At 34.9% G+C, this 26,380-nt stretch overlaps 3 protein-coding genes across 6 annotated transcripts; 1 reads left to right on the top strand and 2 right to left on the bottom strand.

Annotated features, from left to right (window-relative positions):
- Window positions 1-1,133: 1,133 nt before the first annotated feature.
- On the bottom strand, window positions 1,134-8,382 carry LOC127811603 (signal recognition particle 19 kDa protein-like). 2 transcript variants are annotated; one of them, XM_052351613.1, is made up of 4 exons: window positions 7,915-8,382; window positions 3,278-3,509; window positions 3,027-3,126; window positions 1,134-1,449 (listed from the first exon to the last, which is right to left on the bottom strand). In XM_052351613.1, the coding sequence occupies exons 2-4, from the start codon at window positions 3,452-3,454 to the stop codon at window positions 1,307-1,309; spliced, it is 420 nt and encodes a 139-aa protein (XP_052207573.1). In that variant the 5' UTR covers window positions 3,455-3,509; window positions 7,915-8,382; the 3' UTR covers window positions 1,134-1,306. The 2 variants fall into 2 exon arrangements, with proteins under 2 accessions (XP_052207573.1, XP_052207572.1); XM_052351612.1 differs by having other exon boundaries at window positions 3,278-3,461; window positions 7,915-8,379.
- Window positions 8,383-14,833: 6,451 nt separating this feature from the next.
- Window positions 14,834-22,425, top strand: LOC127812068 (PTI1-like tyrosine-protein kinase 3). Of its 2 annotated transcripts, none has more exons than XM_052352371.1 (8): window positions 14,834-15,181; window positions 17,661-17,801; window positions 19,779-20,032; window positions 20,152-20,278; window positions 20,350-20,623; window positions 21,450-21,582; window positions 21,762-21,848; window positions 21,963-22,425. In XM_052352371.1, exons 2-8 carry the CDS (start codon window positions 17,708-17,710, stop codon window positions 22,080-22,082), a joined length of 1,089 nt encoding a protein of 362 aa, XP_052208331.1. In that variant the 5' UTR covers window positions 14,834-15,181; window positions 17,661-17,707; the 3' UTR covers window positions 22,083-22,425. The 2 variants fall into 2 exon arrangements, with proteins under 2 accessions (XP_052208331.1, XP_052208330.1); XM_052352370.1 differs by having other exon boundaries at window positions 17,622-17,801.
- Window positions 22,426-24,203: 1,778 nt separating this feature from the next.
- LOC127811882 (uncharacterized) lies at window positions 24,204-26,380 on the bottom strand. 2 transcript variants are annotated; one of them, XM_052352079.1, is made up of 2 exons: window positions 25,376-26,380; window positions 24,204-24,642 (listed from the first exon to the last, which is right to left on the bottom strand). In XM_052352079.1, exons 1-2 carry the CDS (start codon window positions 26,260-26,262, stop codon window positions 24,606-24,608), a joined length of 924 nt encoding a protein of 307 aa, XP_052208039.1. In that variant the 5' UTR covers window positions 26,263-26,380; the 3' UTR covers window positions 24,204-24,605. The 2 variants fall into 2 exon arrangements, with proteins under 2 accessions (XP_052208039.1, XP_052208038.1); XM_052352078.1 differs by having other exon boundaries at window positions 25,401-26,380.

Genomic DNA, 26,380 nt, shown 5'->3' with positions numbered 1-26,380 from the left:
GAAATGTAATAGTTGTGTGTGCATATATATATATATAATATGTAAAATTTTTATTATCGAATTTATTTAATTAAAATATATTAAATACAAATTAATTTTATTTTAAATATTTTTTATATGACGAATAATTAATTAAAATATTAATTATATTTAAAATAAATTATATTAAATAATATTTATATTTTTATCGTGTGATTTTTTTTTTTTAAATTGTTAACAAGGGTAATGATCAAGTCGATCACCACCTACTACCACTACACTCTAGAAGTTATCTTGATTTTTTATTGCGACCCACGTGCACTACATGTGTTTGAAGATATGCATTGAGCCCCTACCCTTAGACCGCCTCACTTCACTTCGTTGTACCTAATATTTGGTCTGTTTGTTACAGTTTAAAAGTTACAATTTTTAGTTTTTAGCTTAAAAAAATAGGTACATAATATTTGTTTTAACTTTTAGAATTCTAATTTATAATTTCTACTAACTTTTAAAAGGGATAGAAGTTTACTTTTTTTAAACTATAATACCTCAATTTCTGATTAAACAGTTATATTTTTTTAACAATTTTATCCATATTTTTAATAAATAATTACTCTTTTGTTCACACAATCAAGAGTCTCTCTTCTTCACCACCATCTTCATTTCTAAATCTCTTATTCTCTCTCGTCATCTCCCTTTCTCTCTATACACTAATTAATTTTTTTATAATACTTAAAACTTATACATATACACTAATTAATTTTTAAATTATTAGTTTATAACTATTAAAAGTATTATGGATAATTATATAAAAATAAACTATTTTACAACTTATAATATCAAACACTATAATTGTTTAACAACTTCTCAGAAATTTAAACAAACAAGTTTACAATTTATTCTAAATTTTAGAAACTATAATCTAAGAAATTAAAAGTTACAATTTCTTTAATTAAACTACAACAAACGAGCATTAGCATGGAACTGCTCGCAGGCCGTGGCTTTATTTGGTTTGATGTTGTGGCTTTTCTTTCTCCTAATGCTTTTTGGGTTAAAGAACTTATTAGACCATTCATTCCACCCTTAGATGAGAGGGCTACTTTGCCAAGCATGTTTATGACCATGAATAAAGTTTTCTAAAATTCATTTAGACATTTCTTCGTTAACAGTACCGGCTTAATTAATGATCCTTTCCTCTTCAAGAGTTAAAAACTGTGGAAGTCCACGTTACAAACAAATGACAAAAGGTGACAATTTTGACCCAACGAGTAGGAGAGACCTTCCATGGCCGTATCACTCTCAAAAAACAAAATCATCAAGCTCATATCTATCTCTTCTTTTTTCCACTCTTCTTCGAAGGTGCAGCACCCGAGGTTGATGCAGCAGCAGCAGTAGCGGAAGGCTCTTGTTTTTTGTTCCTCCCGGGATGTCGGGGTACCAACTCTGCTATGCGGAGCATTAGCTGTTGCTCTGCAAACAATACCCACAAATATAAACAAACATGTGTCTAAATGACAAAAAGAAATGACGGATAAAGTATAAAGATGGCTGCATGTCCTCGGTGCCCATTGCAACCTTCCACTGCTAACCAGAAACACTTGTCAAGACGAAAAATTAATTATGCATACTTGTGCATGACAATCAAACACATCATTACTACAAACAATAAATTTATACAATATCTCTCTTCTTCCATCTTCTAGATCCCTATCCTTCCATCTTCCTTCCATTTTATGTTATTTTGGTGTCAGGGACCAAAACCAACGAGAATTAGTCAAAATGAACCTACCAATTTGGCAATATGATTGACCCCCGCCCCCACCGACCGCCCCCCCCCCCAAAAAAAAAATAATAATAATAATAATAAAGAAATAAGAAACAGCAAGGAAAGGATGAGAATAGGGTCGCACAAACAGTAGGCAGCTTGCAATGGAAGAGTACAATAGAACATAATGAGTGTGCATGCATTCAGTGTAACCTGTAACGCCAGTTTGGCGCTCCAACATGTCCTTACAGAATGATTAGTTGAAAACTGACATGAAGATATCGACATGTTTCTTTGGCATTCAGATATTCTACTTTATCATCACACTGGGAGCTAAATAGCATGCATATACGCATTGCAAACTATGTTCTTCTTCAACATCTTCCAGAAGACTTCTTAGGAGACTATGATTTCTTCCAATTCCACACATACCGTATGTAAAAAAATTTCTTCATCTTTGGATGTTTTTGATAGATGTCTTAATAAGCAGATAGCTTCTACTGTTGACCCATCAAGTACAAAACCAAATTGGTTTCTCTGTAACCTTTGCTTAAGTACCTCTCTCAGAGTTTGATAATGTGGCTCATTAGCTTGATTCCTTTATAATTTTCACAACTTGCACATCGATTTTATTCTTATCAATAGGCATGAAAGTGCTCTTTCTCGACTTGTTTGGCATCTTTTTGATTTAAAGATCACATTGAATAACTTTATTAACTAGCAAAAAACTAATTCATCCATATATTTTCATGTTTCTATCAGGATATTATCTAGCCCAATAGCTTTAATATTCTTCATTTTTTTCATAGCTTTATTTAATTAATTAAAAAAAATAACTCTACAGAACATGTAACTTCAATCTTCTTCGAAGTTACTAAGATGTCCAATGTATACTAGTTTATCTACTTTCATTGAAGAACTTCAAGAAATACTCCTTCAATTTCTCATTGATTGCCCCCCGCCCCCTTTACTAACACCTTTTGATCTCCTATAGATCGAGATGATTGGAAAACTAAATTTTATGCAACTGATCACACCAAGTACAATTAAGGCTTATGATGGTGATGATGATGATAGACACCATTGGAAGTTTTCTACTGGAAGGACCAATCATATAAGTTGGAGGACTACAATTATCATATTTAAGAAATAAAGAATTGAGGTCCTTAAAATATTTATTATACCACAATTACTAATCTAGGGCATTGTCTGTAAAAAGATAATGCAGGTCAAATGATGCATTTGAACAATTGATGGTACTATAGTGGCAAAGATTCCTTACTTGAAGGGATTGCTGGATTATATAAAGTTCCATCTTCCTTTTTCAGCAATACCCTCACTCTCCCTCGTTGCATGAAGTCACGTGGATACGCCTTATCAATCTTTGACCAGAAAGTGTATCACAAAAACATGAATCAGTTGAAAAAAAATATCATGATGCCACCAAAACCCACTTCAGGAAAGCTAAGAAAAGTAAGTTTCAAGGCCAATGAAGTATTTTGTAAAGCTTCTAGCAAATTTAATGAAACAAACCTCAATTGCGAATGGGACTTTAAGATGGTTGCAGCAATCTCCAATCTCAGAACAAGTAGGATTTTCACAAGCTTTGCTTGTGCTTATTCGCCTCCCCTCTGCTATTGTTTTCTTTGAATTTATGTAAACAGGATATAACACCATCCACTTCTTTATATTAGAGACTTCTCCATCCATGCCTCCTCTAAGGAAGATTATTTATGAGTCATCAAGCCAAGTTCAAACAAACACGCTAAAATAAACTCACAGAAAAAAATGCACAAAATCAGTGCATCATCTAACATGTATTATCAAAGTATAACATCCTCCTCAAAAGGTTGGAAGAACAAACACTTGAAAAGTAACGAGAGGGAAAATAAAATTCAAAAAATTATCATTAAGCATGAACTCATACAACAGCATCTGCTGACAAATAAATAAACAATGGATTATAGGCAGTTGAGCACTTGAGCTGGTTCACAGACGTTGATGATTGACAAGTAATACTTGACACACTTGTAGCATGAACAATTGCAGCAGTAGAAAGCAATAATATACACAACAAGAGTAAACTATTGAGCATATCAGCAGCTACTGTAGGAGAGCAACTGTACATAATAAACAATCACAGTGGTGAAGCAGCACAAAAAACTAGAAGACAAATAATGTAAAGCACACAAGTGATGTATAGTTGCAGTGAACACCAAAAACCAGCAGAATATGTGCCCATGTTGGAATGGTTTTGTGGTTAGCTCAGGGGTATGTCCTATCTGTTAGAATTGGGAGCACTGGCAGCCTTGTAATCCTCACAAGAAACTGATCAAATACCCCTCAACACACTCTCAACTCACCCGGCCAACAAACTACAACACATCAGATAATTAAAGAACAGAAATAAAAAAACATAAACAGAACAAGAAAGACAATCAAACCACATGAGGAGACGCCAGTTTTTATCCTAGTTCATGCCACGTGAATGGCACTGCATCCAGCCTTGAATAGTATAGAATTTTTCCTCTCTCTCTCTCCCACGATACAAGCTTTCCCAAGAATGTACAAGACTATTCTAACTCACAACCTTCTCACTCTCTTGGCTCTCGTGAAAACAGAAAGAGAACATGCGATTCTTAGACCCTTAGCCCCCCTGCCCTATTTATAGAAAATAGGGTGATATTTCCTAGAGCCGGTTATGACATTATTGGATTTGCCCTCCACTAATAACTAATATTACAAAAGTGCCACCCACCTGTCAACTACCCCATAACTACATACAAAATACTGTACATAATCCTATCACTAACTCAAGACAATCTTCAACACTATCAGCTCATTTTTTCTGTCAATATATCTGGAAATCACTTTCTTCTCAGAGCTTTGGTTGTTGCCGGTATATGCTGCCAATGAGAGAGAGCGGGAGTCCAAAGGAAAGTATTCAGCGGCAGTGTCTCACAGCAACAACCAGAGCTCTGAGAAGAAACTGATTTTCTGTCACACAGACACTCAAAGATTGCAAAGTGCACCTTTTCCATTTGTATTCGGCAGAATTTGAAGAATCTATGTGAATCTCTTCTATTTCTGTTCAATTACCTTCAAGATCTCATAATCCCCAATCTCATACTCAGAAATCAGATCACAAACTCAGAACAAATCCATGCTATCCAAAAAAGCACACTCAAAACGACCATGGAACTCCAGATATGCGAGAGACCATGAATTTCAAAGAAGAAGTTATATGGTCCAATTTGAAGAAGAAACCCTAGATTCAAGGAAGATTAATTATCTACATCCTGTTTGAGTGCATCAGTATAGTCAATCAGGCAGTCCGTGCATAGCCATGTTCTTCCGAAAACAAAATAAGTTTAAGCATCATAATCAAACGGGTCTAACCGCCGGTCTGATTTTAGGCTGAGGTTGGACTGGTGTTAATTTTTTTCTTTATCATACTCCAGCCTTGTATGTGGTATACGATTCAATGTATTTACGCTTGATTGAATTGGTTCCTTGCATGGTGGCATTCACTAATAGGAAAAACTGACTATGTTACTGTTCAATTGGTTGAGAATCACTCTACCTTCCTCGGTTCTCTCTCTTGTTCTGTGACTCCATATGTTGTATCAATAATCGTCTGATATTTAATACCGTATCCAAATTCTCCATTTTGTCATTTTATCCTGGAATCTATAGCCTCTATCTTCAATCCTGGAATCGTTAATTCTGTTCAAGCATCATTAGTTCCACTTAATCTTATTATGCTTTTAGATGTTCAATAATGTTTTTGGATTTGATAACATGTTTGACTACTCAGAACATTTAAAGCGTCTACAAATCTGACCTATTATGAGGATGATTTATCCAAATTATGGATTTCCTATGTCATTTTTCCTTAAAATTTTGGTTGCAACTGGGTGACAGTATTGAGTTGCTTTTGTGAGATATAGTTTTGGACCTTCATGAGTTGTAAGTTGTTTATATTATAATCAATAACCAGATGCATTATATTTCTCCACCCTCATGTGGAAGGGGATGGAAGCCAAGTAGCTTCTATTTTGTTTTGGAAACAAAAAGAGGAAAATTAACACTGTTAAAAACAGTCCATTAGATATTACATTCTTTGGATCTCAAGTTAATAGATATTAGCGGTGTAGCACAGGTAGATCAGAGAACAGGTTCGAGATAAAGAGAGAGGAAGTAGAAATTCTTTCAGTACCCAATTGGTAGGAGCTCAATAATATTTCAATAGATGGATAGTGAAAGAAAGGAAGAAGAGAGATGTTCCCTGCTTCTTCCATCTGCTATTTTTTTTTTCCTGACCTGTTGCTGCAGTTTACTCCTGCTGCGGCTGCTGAGGCATTTATTCTAGCTTTCTATTAATGCATTTTCTCGAGCTACATTAGTTTGATATCAGAGAAGGATTTTATTTTCTTAATGTTGAAGTTTGAAAAACTTGATGTAAGTTACAGGAGGGCATTGACGCAATCAAGAGGCATGGGAGTAGCAAGGAGATGATAACTATTAAATAACATCTTCACTGAATCTTGATGTGTTTTGTTCTTATTATCAAGTTTGGCGTCTCAATATATAACTTTAATGGTAATATATATCTATATGTTAAGGCTGATTTTAGAGGATTTCCATGTGTTTCAAGAATCTTATCAAGCCTATAACACTTGTTAGATATAAAATAATATTAGGTCTCAAAATTTTGAATAAAATTTGATTGTTTTAAGTACAAAAAGTTTTCTTTCTCCCCCATCTTTGTATTCTCTTTATTATTTCTTGTGCCTTTCCCTTCTCCATCTCCTTCCCTTTCTTCTCTCCTTCCTCTCAGGTTCTTTTCCTCTGTTTCTTTGGGACTGGGAAGAGGTTACTTTCCTCCGTTTTTATCCTTGTCTTCTCTTGCCACTCCCTCCTCCCTTCTCTTCCCTCTCTTCTCTCCATTCCTGCAGGTTCTTTCCTCTCTGATTCTATAGTTTTCTCCTTCTCTTTCTTTTTTTTTGGGGGGGCAAATTCGTCTCCTCATTCTTTTCTTCCATTGCCGCTCAACTACTTCTTGTCTCTTTGCTGCTTCAGTTGCCAGCCCCCCCCCCCCACCCCTTCTCTCTCGTTATTCTCAATTTCTGCTAGTACTTATATGTTATACTTTTACTGTTTCCCTGTTTTGCATATCCAATGAAGCATGGATAAGGCTGTAATCAAATCGAGCCGAGCGGAGCTTGGCACAACTTAGGCTTGGCTCGATCTATTTTACTAGAGCTCGACTTGAGGTCGAAATCTTGTTCGAGCTCGGGTTCATTATATTCCTCATGAGCTTGAGCTTGACTCACTTAAAATTCATTTAGATCCGTTCGCGAGCCAACTCGAGCTCGGCTCGTTTAAAATTTGTTTAGATCTGTTCGCAAGCCAATCTCGAGCTCAGCTTGTTAATTTTAAGCGATCTCAACTCGAGCTTGACTCGCTTAAAATTCGTTTAGATCCGTTCACGAGCCGAGCTCAGCTCATTTAAAATTCGTTTAGATCCGTTCACGAGCAAAGCTCGAGCTCGCTTAAATTCGTTTAGATTTGTTCATGAGCCAGGCTCGAGCTCAGCTCATTTAAAATTCGTTTAGATTTGTTCGCGAGCCAAGCTCGAGCTCGGGTTGTTAATTTTAAGCGAGCTCGACTCAAACTCAGCTCGCTTAAAATTCGTTTAGATCCGTTCACAAGCCAAGCTCCAGCTTGACTCGACAAGACAAAAGCTCATTTATGAGCTCGAGTTTAAACTAATAATAAAATAAAACTCAAATTAAAATAACTTTTCTTATATTTGGACTAAAATAAGCATTAAAATAACTTTATTCAATGCTGGAATATAAATGAGATTAAGAGACAAATTATACATAACTAGCAGTCTGTGCAAACATTATAGTCACATAACTAGCAGTCCTAACACAATTTTGTATAAAACTAACATATGTATATTTAAAATATTAATTCCAAAAAATCTTTTAACATTCATCGAAAAAAAAAAAAACAATGTTCAGAGATTTGAAAAACACTGTTGGGGTTGCATTTGGAGTTTTGAGAAATACATTTTTATATAAATAAAAAATTAGAATCAAAATAAATATATATACAAAATATACGAATCAACAAAGAAAATAGTGGGAAAAAAAACTTACCAGTCTGTGTGAACAGTATTCAGATTCGGTGAAGTGTGTATTCAGATTCGGTGCAAAAAACTCCAAGGCGACGAACGGAGGCTGAACTGGAGGTGGCGACGACCGGAGGCTGATCTGGAGGCGGCGAGGACGACGACGACCGAAGACGGAGGCGGAGAGGCGGACGACGACCGGAGACCGAACTTGAGGCGGCGATGACGACCGGAAGCAGATCTCGAGGCAGCAACGACCACCGAAGACGGAGGCGGAGGCGGTGGGGCGACAACGAGGCGGAGGGGGCGACGACGACTGAAGGCGGAGGCCGAGGCAGATCTAGATGCGGCGCTGCGACCGGCGGCAGATCTCGAGGCTGCGACGACAGCCGAAGACGGAGGGGCCGACGGCGGGAGTTCAGAGAGTGAGAGAGGGGGGGGGGGGAGTTTAGGGTTTTCAACTTTTCGCAAAGAGGGAACTCGGAAATGAGAATTTGGGGGCGAGGGGGGGGATGGGTTTGGGAGCATTTTAATTTTTTTAAATATTTTGTTATTAAATAAAAAATAAATAATTTATAAAAATAATATTAATAATTATTTAATTGATAAAAATTAAATAATTTAATATTATAATAAATGATAAAATTATTTAAATTATGATAATTTAAATTATAATTTATGATAATCATCTAACATGATAATAGAATAGTTTAAATTATTTTATCAAATTAATATTTATTTAAAATTTAATAATTATAATAAATTAATTTTATATATTGTATTCTTTTTAATATGTTTCTAATTTTTAATATATGGTATTATTAATAAATAAATAATATATAATTAATTATAATAACTTAATAATTATATTCGTACATTTACATAATTATATTAATAATTATTTATTAGTTATAATTAACAAAAATAGATTTAATAAACAAAATTATAAATATAACCCTAAACACAAAAAAATCAGAAAAATAAAAAAAAAGTGAAAAGATTTGATGGGATCATAACTAATATTAACATAGACGGATATAGACTTAAAAAGTAACTAATATGAATAATTATATTCATACATTTACAGAATTATATTAAGAATTATTTATAATAGTGTTAGTTAAATTTTAATAATTATTTATTAGTTATAATTAACAAAAATAAATTTAATAAAAAAAATTATAAATATAACCCTAAACACAAAAAAAATCAAAAAAATGAAGAAGAAGGGAAAAGATTTGATGGGATCATAAATAATATTAACATAGACTTATATATACTTAAAAACTAACTAATATGATAAACATTGCAAATGACGAAAAAAAATCTAAAATTTCGTAACTTTTCTTTATTTCTATATAAAAAAATTTATGAGATTAATAATACTGTGCATTTGTTAAAGTTTTAGAGATTTTGAAAATGAGCAAAAGAGGGATCTTAAAAATTATAAAACGTGTAGGGATTTAATTATTTATTTTTATATTTTTGGGTATTTAAACAAATATTAAATAAAAATGTCACAAAAATAATTTAATGCATACAAATGAAAATATAAAAATAATAAGATTAGCTATGGGAAATGTTTAATAAAATATATAAAAAATAAAATAATAATTTGTAGTGTTTAATATTCGATTCAAAATATATATAAAAAAAACGTCAACTTTAGTCTTCTAATCTTAATTCCTAAACAAATTAATTATACCACAAATTCAAAACTTAAAAACATATGAAAAACAATATTCTTGGATAACTAAAATGTAGATTGTACAAATATAAAAATATTGGAGTATTAGTCTCACTTACAATTTAATGTTTTAGTATATAAGGAGAAAGATAAATTTTATTATGATATTTAATAATTAATTAATAAATATATAACATGACAATGTAAGTGTTTGATTAATCAAACACGATGCATTTATTGATGGTTAACCTACTAAAAATAATAACTTGCATTTATTGATTCAATTAATATATATGTATTTGACCAAAAATTCTATAATTAATTTAATTAATTTTTCTTATGTTTATATATATCTAAATCTAATTAAATGTAAATATAATATACGATATATTTTTATATAAACAAATATTACGAAACTAAGTGTATATTATATTTTTATATAAAAATATATAGCATTAATTGTCGACTAAATGTGCTTAGTTTAATGGTAAAAAAACTATTCAAAATATACAAATCTAAATATTGTAGGTTTGAATCATCACAAAAATAGTATATTTTTTTCTGAAATTGTAATGTTTTGATATTTATTTACTTGTTGACTTATTTAAAAATTATACATATTGATATTCAATTTATTATATAAAAAGTCATGTGGTTGTCAAAGAGATTATTTTTAATATAATGTTAATATTTTTATAAGATTAATTTATATAAAATTGATATTATTTAGTCATTAATTTAAAGGAATAAAGCATTATTTCTTTATATATTTTATTTTATACATATTGGCATATTGTTAAATTTACATAATTAACTTTAATTATTAACTCAATTCATTTTATTCACGAGCTCATAATCAATCTAGCTCGCGAGTTCATTTGAAAGCCAATTGGCGAACTTGATAACAAATCAATTATTGAGCCAACTCATGAATCTACTATTGAGCCAGCTCACGAGCATACTATTGAGCTAGTTCACGAGCTTTGTTTATGAGCTAATTTGTTGAGCCAATTTGTGAATTAGTTCGCAAGCTTGTTTACAAGCTTACAATTGAGCCAGTTGACGAGTCCATTTGTCGAGCCAAATTGCGTGTTGCAGGGGCGAATCCAAATAGGTGGGATGGGCTAGGGCTGAGCAAAATTGGAGGTGGGCTGGACTAAATTAAGATTGGGCTACTACTAAAAAATTAAAAAAATTACATTACAAAAATAAATTTTGTTGTGGGCTGCCTTGGGCTTTATCCCAAGGCAGCTCACTACTAAATCTACCCTTAGCGAGTCAGTTTGCGAGCTTTCAAATGAGCCAGCTCTTGAGCTAACAAGCTGAATATTGGGTTGCTATAGCTCGGCTCGTTTAACTTTTGAACTTTAAATCCAAACTCAAGCATAGCTCGTTTATGAATTAAGCCGAACATGAACGAGTTTTTTTCGAGCCTAACGTCAAGCGGCTCGTCTCATTACAGTCCTAGGCCCAGACACGTAGGCAAAGAGTTGAATGCAATGTCTGTGTAGTGTCATACACGAACATGGCGACCGACACACGTGTCCGACATGGTATTTTAATAAAAAATAATTAAAATAAAAACACGCATGTCTAACATCCGTTTCTGTAGCCAAGCACCGGTCACCATCCATGATAGATTTTGACTATTGGAATCGTCTTGGTTTAGTGATCCATATACCAAAATATCAACACTATCCGACGGCTGAATCTCACAAAATCTGGAAATTAAATTTTAGGAAAAAAATGGTCGTTTCTGTCATCGATCGCCAACCATCGTCCATGGAAGATTCCATTATGACGATCATAACCGACCATTAGGATCACCTTGGTCTTGCAACCCTACATAGCCAATAACCACAAACAATCAAACTGTTGGATTTCACTAGGTCTTGGAAATTATTTTTTTTAAAAAAAAATCTCAAGCGCTTACCTTAAATGGGAGAACTTCTGTCGTTTGCGTTTAGGACGACAGTTAGTTACCTAGAGAAGACAGAAGGTACTGCCGGATGAAAAGAATAGGGGGTGAGCCGAATGACAGCGACTGTTGGCCGAAGAGAAGAGGAAATAGAGACTCAGGCGAGAGGGAGAGAGGAACAGATGAAGGCGGCGACTACTGCGTCTGCTGCTAGGGTTTCCTCTCCCCAACCTGACATTTTATATCCCAAACTGAGCGGGTCGGGTTAACCCAACCTTTGAAAAGAATATCATGTATATTTATATATATTATTCCTATTATATAATATAAAAAATAATTATAAAGTAATATGTATATAAAAAAATATTATATATATTGTGGTGTTTCGCATCCATGTTGTGTTGCATTTGTGTTTCCATGTAATGTTAATCACTAGACTATTAATTTGATTCTGTAAAATTATTTACATGCTACTAAATTATTAAGAGTTAAATGATAAGTTTCTAAGGTTCAAAATGTATTTTTAAAATAAATTTATTTATTTTTTAAATATAATAAAATCATCAGATTCTTTTTGATAATTTTGTCAGTTTAAACATAATATACGATAACTAATAAAAATGAAAAATATACCAATAACAACGATTCTTTTTGTTTTTTGGTTTAAAATCAATTAAGAATGATGTAATCCTAAATCCAATTTTATATCTGGCTCATTCAATCAATTTAGATGATCAAATTTAATTATCATGTGACATTATATTAGTTTATATTAATCTTTTCAATCTACTTATATAAAAAACACACACAGTAAGATATGAACAAGATAGGATAATTATTATTTTTTGGAATTACCTTAGTGATCAATAAGGAATGGTAGACAGATTGTATTTTCAGGTTCGAATCTATTTCTTTACACAATCATCGTAGATCAAACTCAATTTATTTTTTTTACTAAAAATCGCGAGATCGAACGGTGGAGTCTCTGTAAAGTAGGACATCTCAGGATAATTATTATTTATTTGTTATATCATTATTATGTTTTTTTATGAGTATAGTGACAGACTTAACATGGGACGAAGACTAGGTCTTATTGAGCTTCATTATTTGTATGAATTACTAGTATAAATAAATAAATTCGAGCTAAGAGATTACTGTACATGTAACGAAAATGAATGAATCTAAATAAAGACCGATTATTGTAATGCAAAAGAGGCTGTGATAAAACGCACGCTCATCCGTATATATTACATTAATTTAATATATATACACATGGATAGGGGTGTGCAATCGGTTATAATCGAACCGAATTACCTAAAATTTTCTAACCGAACTGAACCGACCAGCATATAATAACCGAACCAACCAACCCCACTAACCGAACCCAAACTAACCGAAAACTAAAACATGGTAACCGAACCGAACCGAAAACCAAACTAACCTAGCCTATCGAAGAGATTGAACGTCTGTCGTCACCGGCCACCAGGTGGCCGGCCAGTGATTCCAATGATTGGAACCAATCATTGGATTCCCCCAACCACAACGATTCATATATCTAAAAATAAGTTTGATCGGACGGTTGAATTTTTGTAGATCTAAAAATCTATAGTTAAAGAACTCTTAATGCTTCTGGAAAAATAGAAGTTGGAGAGCAGAAAACTTACCGAATGGCAAGCACGGTGGTGAAATCAGAGGAGAAAGAGATGCACACGTAGGCATTGAAGTTGGCGTTGTTGTGTCGAAGGTCCAAGTTGGCGTCGATGTTAGAGCGGAAGCATCGAAGGTGGTTGCTTCGACGGAAACAACAGTCAATGTCGGAGATGATGGCGACCGAGAAAATGAAATGACCAAGGATCGATTCTGTCGTTCCGCCTTCTGGGTCTTCTCAATCTTCTCTTTGATCTACCGTCTACAAAGCCTCGAAGTCGAAGAGCCATCATCTTTGCCATCGGCGACGGCAAGAGATGGTGGAAGAAGATTTGGTATTAGAATGAAATGGCGAGAGAGCGAGAGAGAGAATGACGAAGAGGGAAGAAGAGACGAAGAGGGAAGGAGATCTGGGCATCTGGGGTGTCGCGCTCGCGTGAGGGAGGGGGGTTCACGGTTCAGTTCACGCAGGCCGGGGGGGTTATTACAGCACTCCACGGTTCGATTCGATTTTCGATTATTTTTACTAAAATAATCGAACTGAACCGATTAACCAAATTTTTGCTAAATGAGTAACCGAAATCGAACCAATTATTATGACTAACCGAACCGAACTGACCGAACCAATCAGTTCGATTCGATTAAATCGGTTTACCCGATATTTTGCACACCCCTACACATGGATTGGAGTAAAAACAATAATAATGATTTAACATTCAATTTTTATTCAACAATATGGTCGGTCGGTCCCCCTCCACTTTTATAGGAAACTTCACTTACCCCCGCTGGGCCACACAAAGTTTATCTGGCTGGAGGCCCAACTGATTTTGAGCTGTCCATTCCAATTGATTATTGTTTTATTTGCCTTAATCAAATTATTATTTATTGATTAATTCATATAAATCCCGTACATTTGTCTGCTTCATTTGGAATCTAAGGATTAAATCAGTTCCAATGTTTAAACCATGCAATCTAAATGGTAAGTTTGGAAATTGTTTTTTTTTTAAATTTAAATTATATTAACATGAAAATACATCTTATTATATGATTAAGTATATGTAAAAAAATTATTATTATTTTTTTACCAAAATACCTATCTTTGATAAAAATAATTGGCTTATCACATGCTAAGTCAATGAAAGAGACAACCATTTAGGTTAAAAAAATAAAGATATGAATATAAAAATGTCATTTTTACTTCGTGATCTCTAAAATGATAATTAATTTCTAAAATAATTTTATTATTACCTAAAGATTTATTTTATTTAAACTTTTATTTTAAAAATATAAAAAAAAAATTGTTATCCACTAAAGAACTTCACTCGAATTTGTTATTTTTTTTATATACACAAAACACGAGCTACTATAAACAAATATAAAGTATTGATATGTAAAGATCCATTGATAAAGTAAATTTTTTTTTAAATCAAGCGTTAAATTAATTAAGTGAGAGTAACTAATAGACAAGGAAATAAAACTATGATCGGCAACTATCTCCTCTTATTTATATTTTTTATTGACGAATTAAGATCATAGTATATCCTTCGTTTATCTTCTCTAAAAACTAAAAGATAAACTGTGTTAATAATAAGATTTAAAGTCATGTCTTTCAACAATAACTAATTTTTAAAATAATTTTACTATTACATATATAACAAAAGGGGGGAGGGGACAGAGAGTAAATGGAAGCAAACAAGCTTGAAGAAACCGTCAAGGGCTTCTTTCCGCCTCTCCCCTAAACAAAAGCTTTAGACAGTTGGCTCTCTTTTTCACGGCCCCTTCTTCCACCGCTTTTCCCCACCGTCCGCTCCCCCCACCTCTCTCTCTCTCTCTCTCTCTCTCTCTCTCTCTCTCTCCTTTTGCACTCGTATATATACGCAAATAGGAGAGAGACAGAGAGATCTCTCTGTCGAACTTCTCTCTTTGTTCTGCTTACCCGTTTCCTCCTATTTTTTGAGCCCTAACGAAGAGAAAAGAGAAAGCGAGCGAGAGAGGGAGGGCGAGAGAGAGACGCACACCCACACACACACAGAACAAATACAGGTAACGCCTTCAATTCCGCTTCTTGATCTGCCTTTCGTGCCCTATTATTCGCGTATATTTGGTTATTCTATTATCACTTCTTTCGTCTCTAAATTCGCTCTCGTGCTTTTATGGATCTTCTCGTTCTCGCATTAATTCTTGAGTCATTCATTTCTTGTTTTTTCTTGTTTTATTGCAATTTTTGTATGTGTGGGTGGGTGTGTTTAGTTGTGTTTTCTCGATAAACGGTTTGAGATCAGATCATCTGTCTTTCTTATGGATGATAAGATTGTTCGCCGTGGTCTATTGGTGAGAGTGATGGGTCACTCTTGAATTTTTGTTTTTTTCTTCTTTCTCTGGTTTTTTAACATTTGAATTACGAGTCTCTTGATGGATTCTTGAATTTATGAACTTTTGCATGTTAATTTGATTAGGGTTCTGTTTGCAAGTTAACGTGTACATCGACCTTATGTTCTAAACTTCAAATATGCTATGATCTCTCGGGCATGTAAAATTGTAATAGCTATTTGAAAGTTAGGTCATAATTAATATTATTTTCTATACTGTTGTAATAAATTTTTAGTAGTTTATTTTCCACATATCCTTGAAAATCTGGCTATTGCTCTCTCTCTCTCACTCTCTCGGGGCAACATTTCTGTGAAACAACAGGCATTTCAAGAAGAAACTGTTCTATAATATGAACACTGAAAACAACAAAGTCGGTGCCGATTCCATCTGTTTTCCAGCGGAATTTGAAAACCAATATGAATCTCTGCCATTCTTGTTCAATTACCTTCAAGATCCCACAAACCCAAATCTCATAGTCAGATGCTATATCACAAACTTATAACTTATTCATGCTACCAAAACATACACACTCAAATTGATCATCAAACTTGAGAAATCTGAGATACTAAGAATTTCAAACTTCAAAGAAAAAAAATCTGATCTGATCAGAAGAATGCAAACCCTGTACTCAAGGAAGGTTTATTCCCCATGCCCTATTTAACTCTTGGTTTCCTATTCACTGATGGGGTTGACATTCTTCACCAGGCTTAGGAATGGCTTTTACCGCCAGGAAGTATCAGTTGGCTGTGGACAGTTATGTGTTGCTTAACGAAAACTGATTTGATGCTTTGAGCAGGCAGTTGATTTTGGGTGTCAAGATCAGGTTAATGTGTCATGTATGGACTCATAAATCAATCTATGTGTTGGAGATCACCATGGTGGATTAGGACAATAGCGTGAACAATGTCTTTGGATGCATCAGTATAGTGAACTGAGTGGTGTGTGCATTGTCAGTTATTTTTGAAAGAAAATAAGTTTAAGGTTTGTAGTCAAATGAACATAACCTCTAGTTTAATTTGGGCCGAGTTTGGACGGGCAATGAGGTATTAAAGTTATTAATGTACTGGGTTTTTTCATGTCTGGTATCTGATCAATCCATTTATGCTTGATCCAGTTGGATCCAACCATGGTGGCATCCATTTCCACCCATTACAATTCAACAGGCAACTAAGTATTTTACAGTCCAACTGGTCGATGATCACTCTACCTTCCCTCTCTCTCTCTCTCTCTCTCTCTCTCTCTCTCTCTCTCCATATATTGTATTGATAATCATCTAATCTTATATGCTGTCTAAAATTCTATTTTTCCATTTCCTCCTGCGATCTGTATCCTCTCTCAAATCCTGGAATCATTAATCTGTTGATGTGTCATTAATTCCATTTAGTCTTTTTGTGTTTTTAGATGCTCAATAAAGTATTGGATTTGATCACATGTCTGACTTCTTAGAATTATTCGAGTGTTCAAAATTCAGATGTATTACAAGGAAGATTTGGTCAATATGGTCGAGTGATGGACTCCCCATGTTTCCATTGTATTTTTCCTTCAAAATTTGGTTGCATCTGTGTGGCTGTCTTGAGTTGGATATTGTGAAATGTAGATTTAAACCTTCACAAACTATATGTTGTTGATGTTATAATTGGTAAGCAGATTTGTTATATATTCTCCATCTATTTTCAAAGGGGATTAAAGCAATTAGTTCCAATTTCATTTTTTTGGGGGTAAAAAGTGGCTGGCACATGAATTATGCAAGGTCCCTAAATCATTGGATGAAATATGTGAGGGCTTTTATGAAAATGGTAGAAATTGGGGAGGGGCACCTCTAAAATTGAAAAACCTGATTGTAAAATTTAGTATATTAAAGGATAGTTTTTTTGGTTTGACCTATTTTTCAAACACGTTCTTTTTGGAATTGGCTTTAAATGATTGCTGTTGGGGAACGTTAAATTGTTATCGAAACTTTTTCTTCAAATGAATATTGGAACTTTGATTTTTAAGTTTCTCAATGTGCAGTTTGAGTGAAAGTTGAACTTTATCTTTATGGGACTGTGATCTATTGGTTGTGATGTTTATTTTCTGCAGTTTTTTAATTTTCTATATTTTATTAATTCCCCAGGCACATGCTCCATCTCCTGGTTATTTTGTCCATCTGCAGAAACCAAGTGCCGTGGACGATCTTTATTTGAGAAAAAAAAATCAAGGATGCGCAAGTGGTTGTGCTGTGTTTGTCAAGTAGAGGAGCCCTATCAGTCAACTGATAACGAGCCTTTCAAAAGTCCAGCGAACCATAATGATGGTATGCTAGTCTGACCGGTATTTGTGTTTAATATTGGCAATGGAGTTGTTTCAGTTGATTGATTTGTTTTCAATGAGCATCTTTTAAAGTTTTTTGATGGATACAACTTTTCTTTTTGTTGGTTGAATGGTTTGGGCCATTTTTTATGTCTAGATGATTGATTTGATGCCAACAGAATAATCTCTCATGTGACTGGAATTATAGATGTTGGGTGGGTGACAGTAATAAGAATTTTGTTCTTTAAAATATTGGTATTTGATCTTTATACATTACATGAAGCTTTTGATATAAAAGATAGAGTTGTGCCTAGGAATATTATTTTGCACATCAACTATGGGTTAAGTGGGCATGCCTTAGTAGCAAAGTGAGGTGGTTCCTTAGTGATAGAAAGGTCAGAGGTTTGAGTTGTGGAAGTAACAACATTTTTGTAAAGAAAAAAAAAAAAAAAGGATAGGGAAGGACTGCATACAAATATGACCCTCATCCAACCTGTGCAAAGTGGGGAATTTTGTGCATTGGCAACACCCTTTATGTTAACAACAACCATAATAACAGCATATCCAACCTTTATCCCACTATGTGGGGTCGGCTACATGAATTCTAGACTTCCATGTATTTCTGTCTTTTGTCATATCTTTATTTAGGTCCATACACTTCATATCAAACTTTAATGTCTCTCCCAAAGTTTTATTGAGTCTGCTTCTACCTCTTTTTTTGACTAATTGTTCCATTTCATCAACTCTCCTCACAGGAGCGTCTCTTGGTCTCCTTCTCACATGACCAAACCATCTTAGTCCAGTCTCTCTCATCTTCTCCTTGATTGGCACTATTCCTACCTTATTACGAATAACTTCATTTCTAATTTTATCATTTCTTGTATGGCCATGCATCCATCTTAACGTCCTCATCTCCGCCACCCTTGTCTTTTGCTCATGCTGGTATTTGACTGCTCAACATTCTAAATCATACAACAAAATTGGTCTTATAGCTGTCCTATAGAATTTTTCTTTCAGTTTTAATGGGATTTTACCATCACATAACACCCTCGATGCATTTCTCCATTTTAGCCAACATGCCTTAATTTTATGTGTGACATCCTTGTGAATTTCTCCATTTTTTTGAATCACTGATCCCAAATATCGAAAATGGTATTTTCTTTGTAAGATTTGGTCTTCCAATTTTATTATAACATCCTCCACTTTTGCATTCTTACTAAATATACATTTCTTATATTCTGTTTTCTTTCTACTTAATTTAAATCTCTTAGATTCTAAATTGTTTCTCCACAACTCAAGCTTAGTGTTCACTCCTTTTATTTCATCCACCAACACTATGTCGTCTGCAAATAGTATACACCATGACATCTTTGTCTGAATATATTAGATTTTGTTTGATGTTTGTTAGTTTGCCCTTGTAAAATAAGATTTTCTTTCTCTTCCTGTTCCTTTAATTAACCATGCACATAATGACAAACTCTAGTTATGTGCACGATAAAGTTTGAAAAATGGGAAGAAAAATCAATAATTAATATATCAAAAGATTATTAATTATTTAAGTTTTAACAGTGTTGTAGAATTGATTCAAAATTGAAATTTCAAATGTCAAATTGATAAATTAAAGTTGTAGAATTGATACACTAGCTAAAATTTGCTAATTAACCCTAGCCTTTACATTTATCTCTTGAAAAGAAATGGGGACAGAGTCCTCAAATAGGGGAAAGAGGGTGCAGGAGTTGGTGAAGTTTGTGCAGAGATAGGCCAACATTTTTTTCCTTTGGTGTGTAAAGCAAAGATTGTAAGACAAGAAGTTGGGATTATTTTTGTGTTATATAGGGACAAAAAATGCATATCAATTTTTATACTAAGATACTTCTATTTTGGGGTTCTTGGAAGCTATCTTGTGATGTTTTGCTTTATCATATTTTTGTTTTCATCTTTACTTTTTATGCCTGCTTACTTCTTTATGCGCATTTTTCAGGATATCCAAAAGGGTCAAAGGCTTCTGCTCCCGTCAAGGCTGAAGTTCAAAAGGCAGTTCCACCTATTGAAGTGCCAGCACTGTCCTTGGATGAGCTGAAAGAAAAAACTGACAATTTTGGCTCAAAAGCATTGATTGGGGAAGGATCCTATGGAAGAGTATACTACGCAAATCTAAGCAATGGAAAAGCTGTGGCAGTTAAAAAGCTTGATGTTGCGGCCGAGCCGGAGTCAAATGTTGAGTTCTTGACTCAGGTGATTAATTTCTATGAAAAAAAATTATCATTTAATTTCATTAAACGCCTCACATTCTTCATTAAGTGTATTCCTTTACCTATTCTCATAATTGATTATACTTGTACTTTCCACTTTAGGTTTCCACAGTTTCAAGGTTGAAACATGATAATCTTGTTGAGTTGCATGGTTACTGTGTAGAAGGAAATATCCGAGTGCTGGCATATGAATTTGCAACCATGGGTTCTCTTCATGACATCTTGCATGGTATGCTTAATTAATGCACCTTCCCTTGACTGAGTTGGATTGCTTAATGAATAGCAATCTCTACCCTGCAGGCAGAAAGGGAGTCCAAGGAGCTCAGCCAGGCCCCGTGCTGGACTGGATGCAACGGGTTAGAATTGCTGTTGATGCCGCTAGGGGATTGGAATATTTGCATGAGAAGGTTCAACCTTCTATAATACACCGAGATATCAGATCCAGTAATGTGCTTCTATTTGAAGATTTCAAGGCAAAAATTGCTGATTTTAACCTTTCAAATCAAGCCCCTGACATGGCTGCTCGCCTTCATTCTACAAGGGTCCTAGGAACATTTGGCTATCATGCACCAGAGTAATACTCCTGAAACCCCTCTCCTATCCAATTTTGTGGCTATTTTGTTTTAATCCCTATGCATATACATCGTTGTATTTCTTGTGAAAGGTTCAGCATTGTTATTTTGTAGTTGTGTGAGACTTTTTTTAACTATGAGAAATGATTGTGTGGGACTGTACTTTCATTATAATGCACGTATAATGTATTTAACCACTAGTTAAGTGATTCATACTGATCATGACTTTTAAGATCTTTGTCCCATGATTTTTGTTGACTATCAAATATTTTAATGTAGAAAATATGTCCTTAACATTCTGTTAGTTCATCAATCCATGACATAAATCCTTTATTGAATGATGTATTATATATATATATATATTTTCTTTTACTTTGTAATTTTTCCTTCTTCTGGGCAGTATAACATTAAAGTATCATCTGATAAGGTAAGTAGGGTTTGGATTCTAATATACAACGATACCTTATGGAGTTAAATGGAATTAGGATTACCAAGGCTTGGCTACTAGGAATGCCACTTGGCTGTATTTTGCCTGGGATGGAGGTAAATACTTTTTCTGGTCTCTGACCGGAGTTTATAGGATTTGTCAATTGCATTTGCCTTTCCTTAAATAAGAACATGGGTTGTTTTGTTCTAAATTTTTGTTGATCTCTTTCTCAACCCCCCCCCCCCCCCCCCCCCCCAAAAAAAAAAAAAAAAAAAAAAACAGAGAGGAAAAATTCGCTATGTTCTTATCCCGATATTCTTTTCCAAATTAGCATATGGAGTGTCTGCAGTATTAAAGAAATGATTCTGTAATTAAGTTGGTGGTTGAAAAATCTTGTGCAGATATGCAATGACTGGACAATTGACACAGAAGAGTGATGTTTATAGCTTTGGAGTGGTTCTGCTGGAGCTCCTGACTGGTCGGAAACCTGTTGATCATACCATGCCTCGTGGACAACAGAGTCTTGTCACTTGGGTAAGCCTCTGTTTTGTGTGATTGCTTTCTCAACCTTTCCTTTTCATTTTCATTTTGTCCTTGTCTGTTTTTAGTCTTGTGTCTCCAGTATCTATATATTATATATTTGTACACACATATATATTAAGAATATCATACTACTGGATGAAATTAATGCATTTATTTTTTAATCTTAATAGGCTACTCCAAGATTAAGTGAAGACAAAGTTAAACAGTGTGTTGATCTAAAGCTTAAGGGCGAGTATCCTCCAAAAGGAGTTGCTAAGGTCTCTTTCTCTCTCTCTCTCTCACAACATGCACGTACAATCTTACACGTGCATATATGCACATACAAATACTCAGATGAAATTAACAAACCCTGTGCTCTTTTGGTGATGCAGCTGGCAGCCGTGGCAGCATTATGTGTGCAGTATGAGGCTGAGTTCCGGCCAAATATGAGCATTGTAGTTAAGGCGCTCCAACCACTTCTGAAGTCTCCTGCACCTGCTCCAGAGATTTAAGGGTCTAATAAAATTCGCTTTTCCTAACTGGATTTGCAGCACATGCCTACACAGTTTGGTTTCTATTTTGTTGGGCTGCTCTAGAACTTGACTCCATATGAATATATAAAGTTTTTTCATTTTATTTGTTCGTTGTGGAATTGAGATTGGATGTGTAGAGGCTTGGTTTGCCCCCATTTCATCACACTTTTTGACTGGTTTGTTGAAACAGTTGCTGATTAATCTTGTGATGGTGTGAGTTCCCAAAATTGGTGGATGGGATGGATGTTGGGATTGAGTTTACTTGTGTGCTGCGCTGAATGTACTATTTTACTATAGGATCTTAAATTTGGGCTGGCGTGAATCTTCTTGGCATACCTATGGGAGTTTATTACAATGGTTGAATTTGTTGTAATTTGACTATTGTTTTGGATGAGCTTGGCCATCTAAAGTCGTCAGGGTATTTCGTTTTCTTTTATTTCAATCAACGTGGTCAAGACAATAGTTTTGTATGCTTCCATGTGGCCATGCCATGTTTGCATTAAGGTTCCATGACTTGCAGGTAGATTAGGTAACTCATTATGTATATTGTCATTTATCATTCATTTTCATGATCACAATTTCCAATTCAATGGGGCTAAGAACCGACTTCTTTTGTTCTCTCTGCTGCGTTTGTTTTGGTGAATATTTGTAAATTATTGCTATAATTTTATTAGTTCAAGACCCCCCTTTCCTTTCAATCTCTATCTTTCAAAGTGATAATTTCACTCTATGTTCTAATTCGATAACACCATCCACGTTTCTCTCATTTCCATCTTCTGTTCGTTATTGCAGATGAGAAATTGCAAGTATTTTGTTCAGGTATGCATTTGGTAAACTCATTGGGTATGTATAGGGGTGAGCAGAAGTTCGGGTAAACCGAACTAACTGAATCGAATTGACAAGTTTGGTTGGTTCGATTCGGTTTTTCATAGAAAACAGTTTGGTTCGGTTATATTTTCTTCTAAAAAGCAATTATTCGATTTGATTTGGTTATTTTAATATAAATAATCAAAAAATCGAATTGAATCGTGTACTCTCAAACCAAACCAAACCAAACCAAATCGCACCCTTCCCCAAACGCGGACTTGGCACCCCACGCAGCACCCAAATCCCCATAGGCGATAACCTTTTAGCCCTTCTTCTCCAGTCTCCATCCCTCATTGATAGCCTTCTCCATTCTCCATTCCTTGCCATTGCTGATGGCATCTCCATCCTTCGCTGTCGTCGATAGTGTGATGTTTGTCTTTTGACTCTTCTCTTTGTCCCTTCCAATGATGCTGATCATCTTCTCACCTCATCTCTTCATCCTTTCTCTCTCCCTCTACTATTCCTTGCTAATGGTGAAGATGAAGATGAAAGCCAGATACAACGTCGATGGTCCCTTCAATAAGTTTTCCTTCTACTTTTATTTTACATTGAAAACTAAATATATTAAAATCCAACCATTAGATGCTTTTGATTTTGAGTATGTGGGTCACTGTGGTTGGGGTTTTGATCATCGGAATCACCAGTCGGCTAGGTGGTTGGCGGCAACAGCAACATAGAACCAATGTTCAGTTTGTTGGTTATTTTGTATTGGTTCGATTATCACGGTTTAGGTGTCGGTTAGTTTAATTTGTTAGGGTTAATCAGTTGGCTCGGTTATTACATATGATTTAGTTCAATTCGGTTCGTGATTTTCGATTAGTTTGATTTGAGTATAACCGATTGCACATTCTTAGCTACATTAATAAGTCTCCAATCATAAAATAGGTAAGGGTTTGTGTTCAAGTGTCTTCAAAGAGAGAAAAACTAACGGTAAAGAAGCCAATTCTAAGAATTATTTTATTATTTATGTAACTTGTCCTCTCCTACCCCCATCGCCCTCCCAGACGAGTGTTAAAAGGAAAAATAAGATAAAAATTATTTTCAACTTTTGACTCAATAGTGAAAGTGTAAGGGTGCATTTGAATTGGCCCACGAGCTGGGTTCGGGTTCTCAGTTCCATTATCAATGGGTTTGAAAAGAATCTTCACATGAATGGTTTCAAGATGTTTATCCACAGAAGTTCTAGCAGCTTTAAGACCAAAGTATCAACACATTTCAAATGCTGTGAAATTACTTCATCAAACACACCATGGAGGAAGTGCAACCAATTGAGTATTAAGAAGACCATCCCCCTCCATTCCAGTAACAGGCATTTGCACAGTAAGTTCCATCAACAAATTCAACACTCTATTGCCTATCATGTACAGCTGCAGTCTCCACCATTGACCATTATATCAACAAATACAATGAATATACAGCATGACTCTGCATGTAGATGCCATGTTGCAAGAAATTAGTGCCCAAGAGAAGGCCCATATGTGGGTGACATTTATAGGATAACCTATCATGTGCCTAAGTATACAAACAAAGGACATAGTTTTGGTGGAGGTCTGTAGTGTATGTTGCACACAAAGCCTTTGCAGTCAATTCTTCAATGAACAAGGACTTTCACATGGTTCCTTCTTCCATATGCAGCTACCAGACACGTGAACATGAAGAAGTGAACCCATTCCTAGCCGGGGGAAAAAAAACCAAGATCGTCAAGGACCAATATCCAGTAGAGAAAGCATTGAGAAATGATATACAGAGCCTCCAAAATCTCCACAAGTATAACAAAAACAAAAACCCTTATAGGGAATGTAGTAGTAGAAACCATTAATCAATGAAGAATATACATTGCACATAACACCTTGGAGATCTAGTGTCAACTAGTCACTACAGGTTTTCATGCTATTATAGACAATAAATAGCTATCCATTCTCTAGGAGAGGCTACTAATTTGGAATCTAATTAAAAGTGTTCATAGAACATTTTAATAATGAAGAATGGCAGAAAAGCCTGAAGGACAGACTGCAAGCACTTGCTATTACCTAGAGAAACACTAGCACTTGTGAACCCTCCAACATAATTTATCTAAATAACTTAGATGGTATAACATATTCAAGTAAATATATATAATATAATACATATTCTATAACATTTGTGCCATCTCTTAGTCAAATTAATTAAGACTCCTGATAAACCAACAAGTGCTCAAGACAAGGTAAAATATGATATTTAGCCTCAGCATACAATTGCCTATACCTCAATTAAATGTAGCAAGGCCAAGATGTTTTAAAATTATATGACAAATGAACAACATGTGTGTAGGGACATGCAAAAAACCAAGTAATTGTCAGGAAGCATCGTGTGTGTACAGATTTCAACACAAAGAAAGTAAGTACAAAGTTTATGTTGAACATTACTGTTGTGGAGAAAAAGGACATATACCAAGGAGCCCAGGGGCTTTGAAATCCTTATATGAGCATTGTTTCCTTGGATCAAAGTTAACCTGGATGTGTTTTTGACGATTACAACCAACCAGGCCGTCATATTCCCTTGCCACAGTAGGCTCAAGCCCACAGTATGCCTGAATCCATTTTTTCCTCTGTTCTTCTAAATTTACAGACCTCATTGCCATTAGCTCCTCCCTTGAGTAAGCCCTCTTGGTGTCCTTGCTTTTCTCTTGGCGGCTAATGTGAGACTCAACCGTGTGATTTGGAGACTGTTCCACTGGATTTGTTGATCTAGACATATTTTTGGCACCCTTTCCCCTTCTTCTAGGTCGTTTCTTTTTCCTGGCATGTGTTTCTTGCTTCGTAATATTCTTCTCATCAATCCTCTCAGAATATTTACCAAACCCTACATGGTCCTCCTCCTCGTTGCCGATTCTAAATCTATTACCAGAAATTGTCTCAATCACAGCCGTTTCATCAATTACTTTAATTTTCAGAGAACATCCATTGCCTTCATCATTCGCTACCATTTTGTTCAATCCCTCAAAAACACACTGCCTTTTATTAGTAAAGTCCGCATTCCTAAAATTAGGGCATTCCTCCATTATCCTAAGAGCACCGTGTTGGATTGATCCTACGAAAGGCTCGTTGAAGTGCCGCTCTAAACTGCTTCTCAAGAAACAATGAGAATCGTTTACATCGAATCTAACACAAGAAATGGCCAAACCTGTGTTCCAATCTTCAAGAACGGGAGATACGGATGTCCGAACTTCTTCAGGAGAACTCTTCTCTACTTCACCAAATCCCTGATTTCCAAAGAAACCCACCTCGAACTCCTCTCCCCCGCCGGATTTCATCTTCGGAACAACGCCGCTTGGAGGCTCCAATTTTTCTTCTTTACTTTCTTGCTCTTCTTGGACAATACAAGTGTAACGATTGATCAGTGGCTTTCAACTGCCTCCAAAGAGAGCTCTG

This window comes from Diospyros lotus, chromosome 10, assembly GCF_014633365.1.
Source record: "Diospyros lotus cultivar Yz01 chromosome 10, ASM1463336v1, whole genome shotgun sequence".
In the NCBI taxonomy this organism is placed as follows: Eukaryota; Viridiplantae; Streptophyta; class Magnoliopsida; order Ericales; family Ebenaceae; genus Diospyros; species Diospyros lotus.
This window is presented reverse-complemented; position numbering and strand designations above follow the sequence as displayed.

Bases quoted from the DNA above. Each gene is read 5' to 3' on its own strand.
- LOC127811603 (XM_052351613.1), bottom strand. From the start codon at position 3,454: ATGGATGGAGAAGTCTCTAATATAAAGAAGTGGATGGTGTTATATCCT. The intron at 3,127-3,277 runs GTTTGTTTCATT...TTCTGGTCAAAG, and splicing joins AAGTCCCATTCGCAATTGAG to ATTGATAAGGCGTATCCACG. The intron at 1,450-3,026 runs GTAAGGAATCTT...TATTGTTTGCAG, and splicing joins TAATCCAGCAATCCCTTCAA to AGCAACAGCTAATGCTCCGC.
- LOC127812068 (XM_052352371.1), top strand. From the start codon at position 17,708: ATGCGCAAGTGGTTGTGCTGTGTTTGTCAAGTAGAGGAGCCCTATCAG. The intron at 17,802-19,778 runs GTATGCTAGTCT...CGCATTTTTCAG, and splicing joins TCCAGCGAACCATAATGATG to GATATCCAAAAGGGTCAAAG. The intron at 20,624-21,449 runs GTAATACTCCTG...AATCTTGTGCAG, and splicing joins TTTGGCTATCATGCACCAGA to ATATGCAATGACTGGACAAT.
- LOC127811882 (XM_052352078.1), bottom strand. From the start codon at position 26,262: ATGAAATCCGGCGGGGGAGAGGAGTTCGAGGTGGGTTTCTTTGGAAAT. The intron at 24,643-25,400 runs GTATATGTCCTT...TCCCCCGGCTAG, and splicing joins CAAAGCCCCTGGGCTCCTTG to GAATGGGTTCACTTCTTCAT.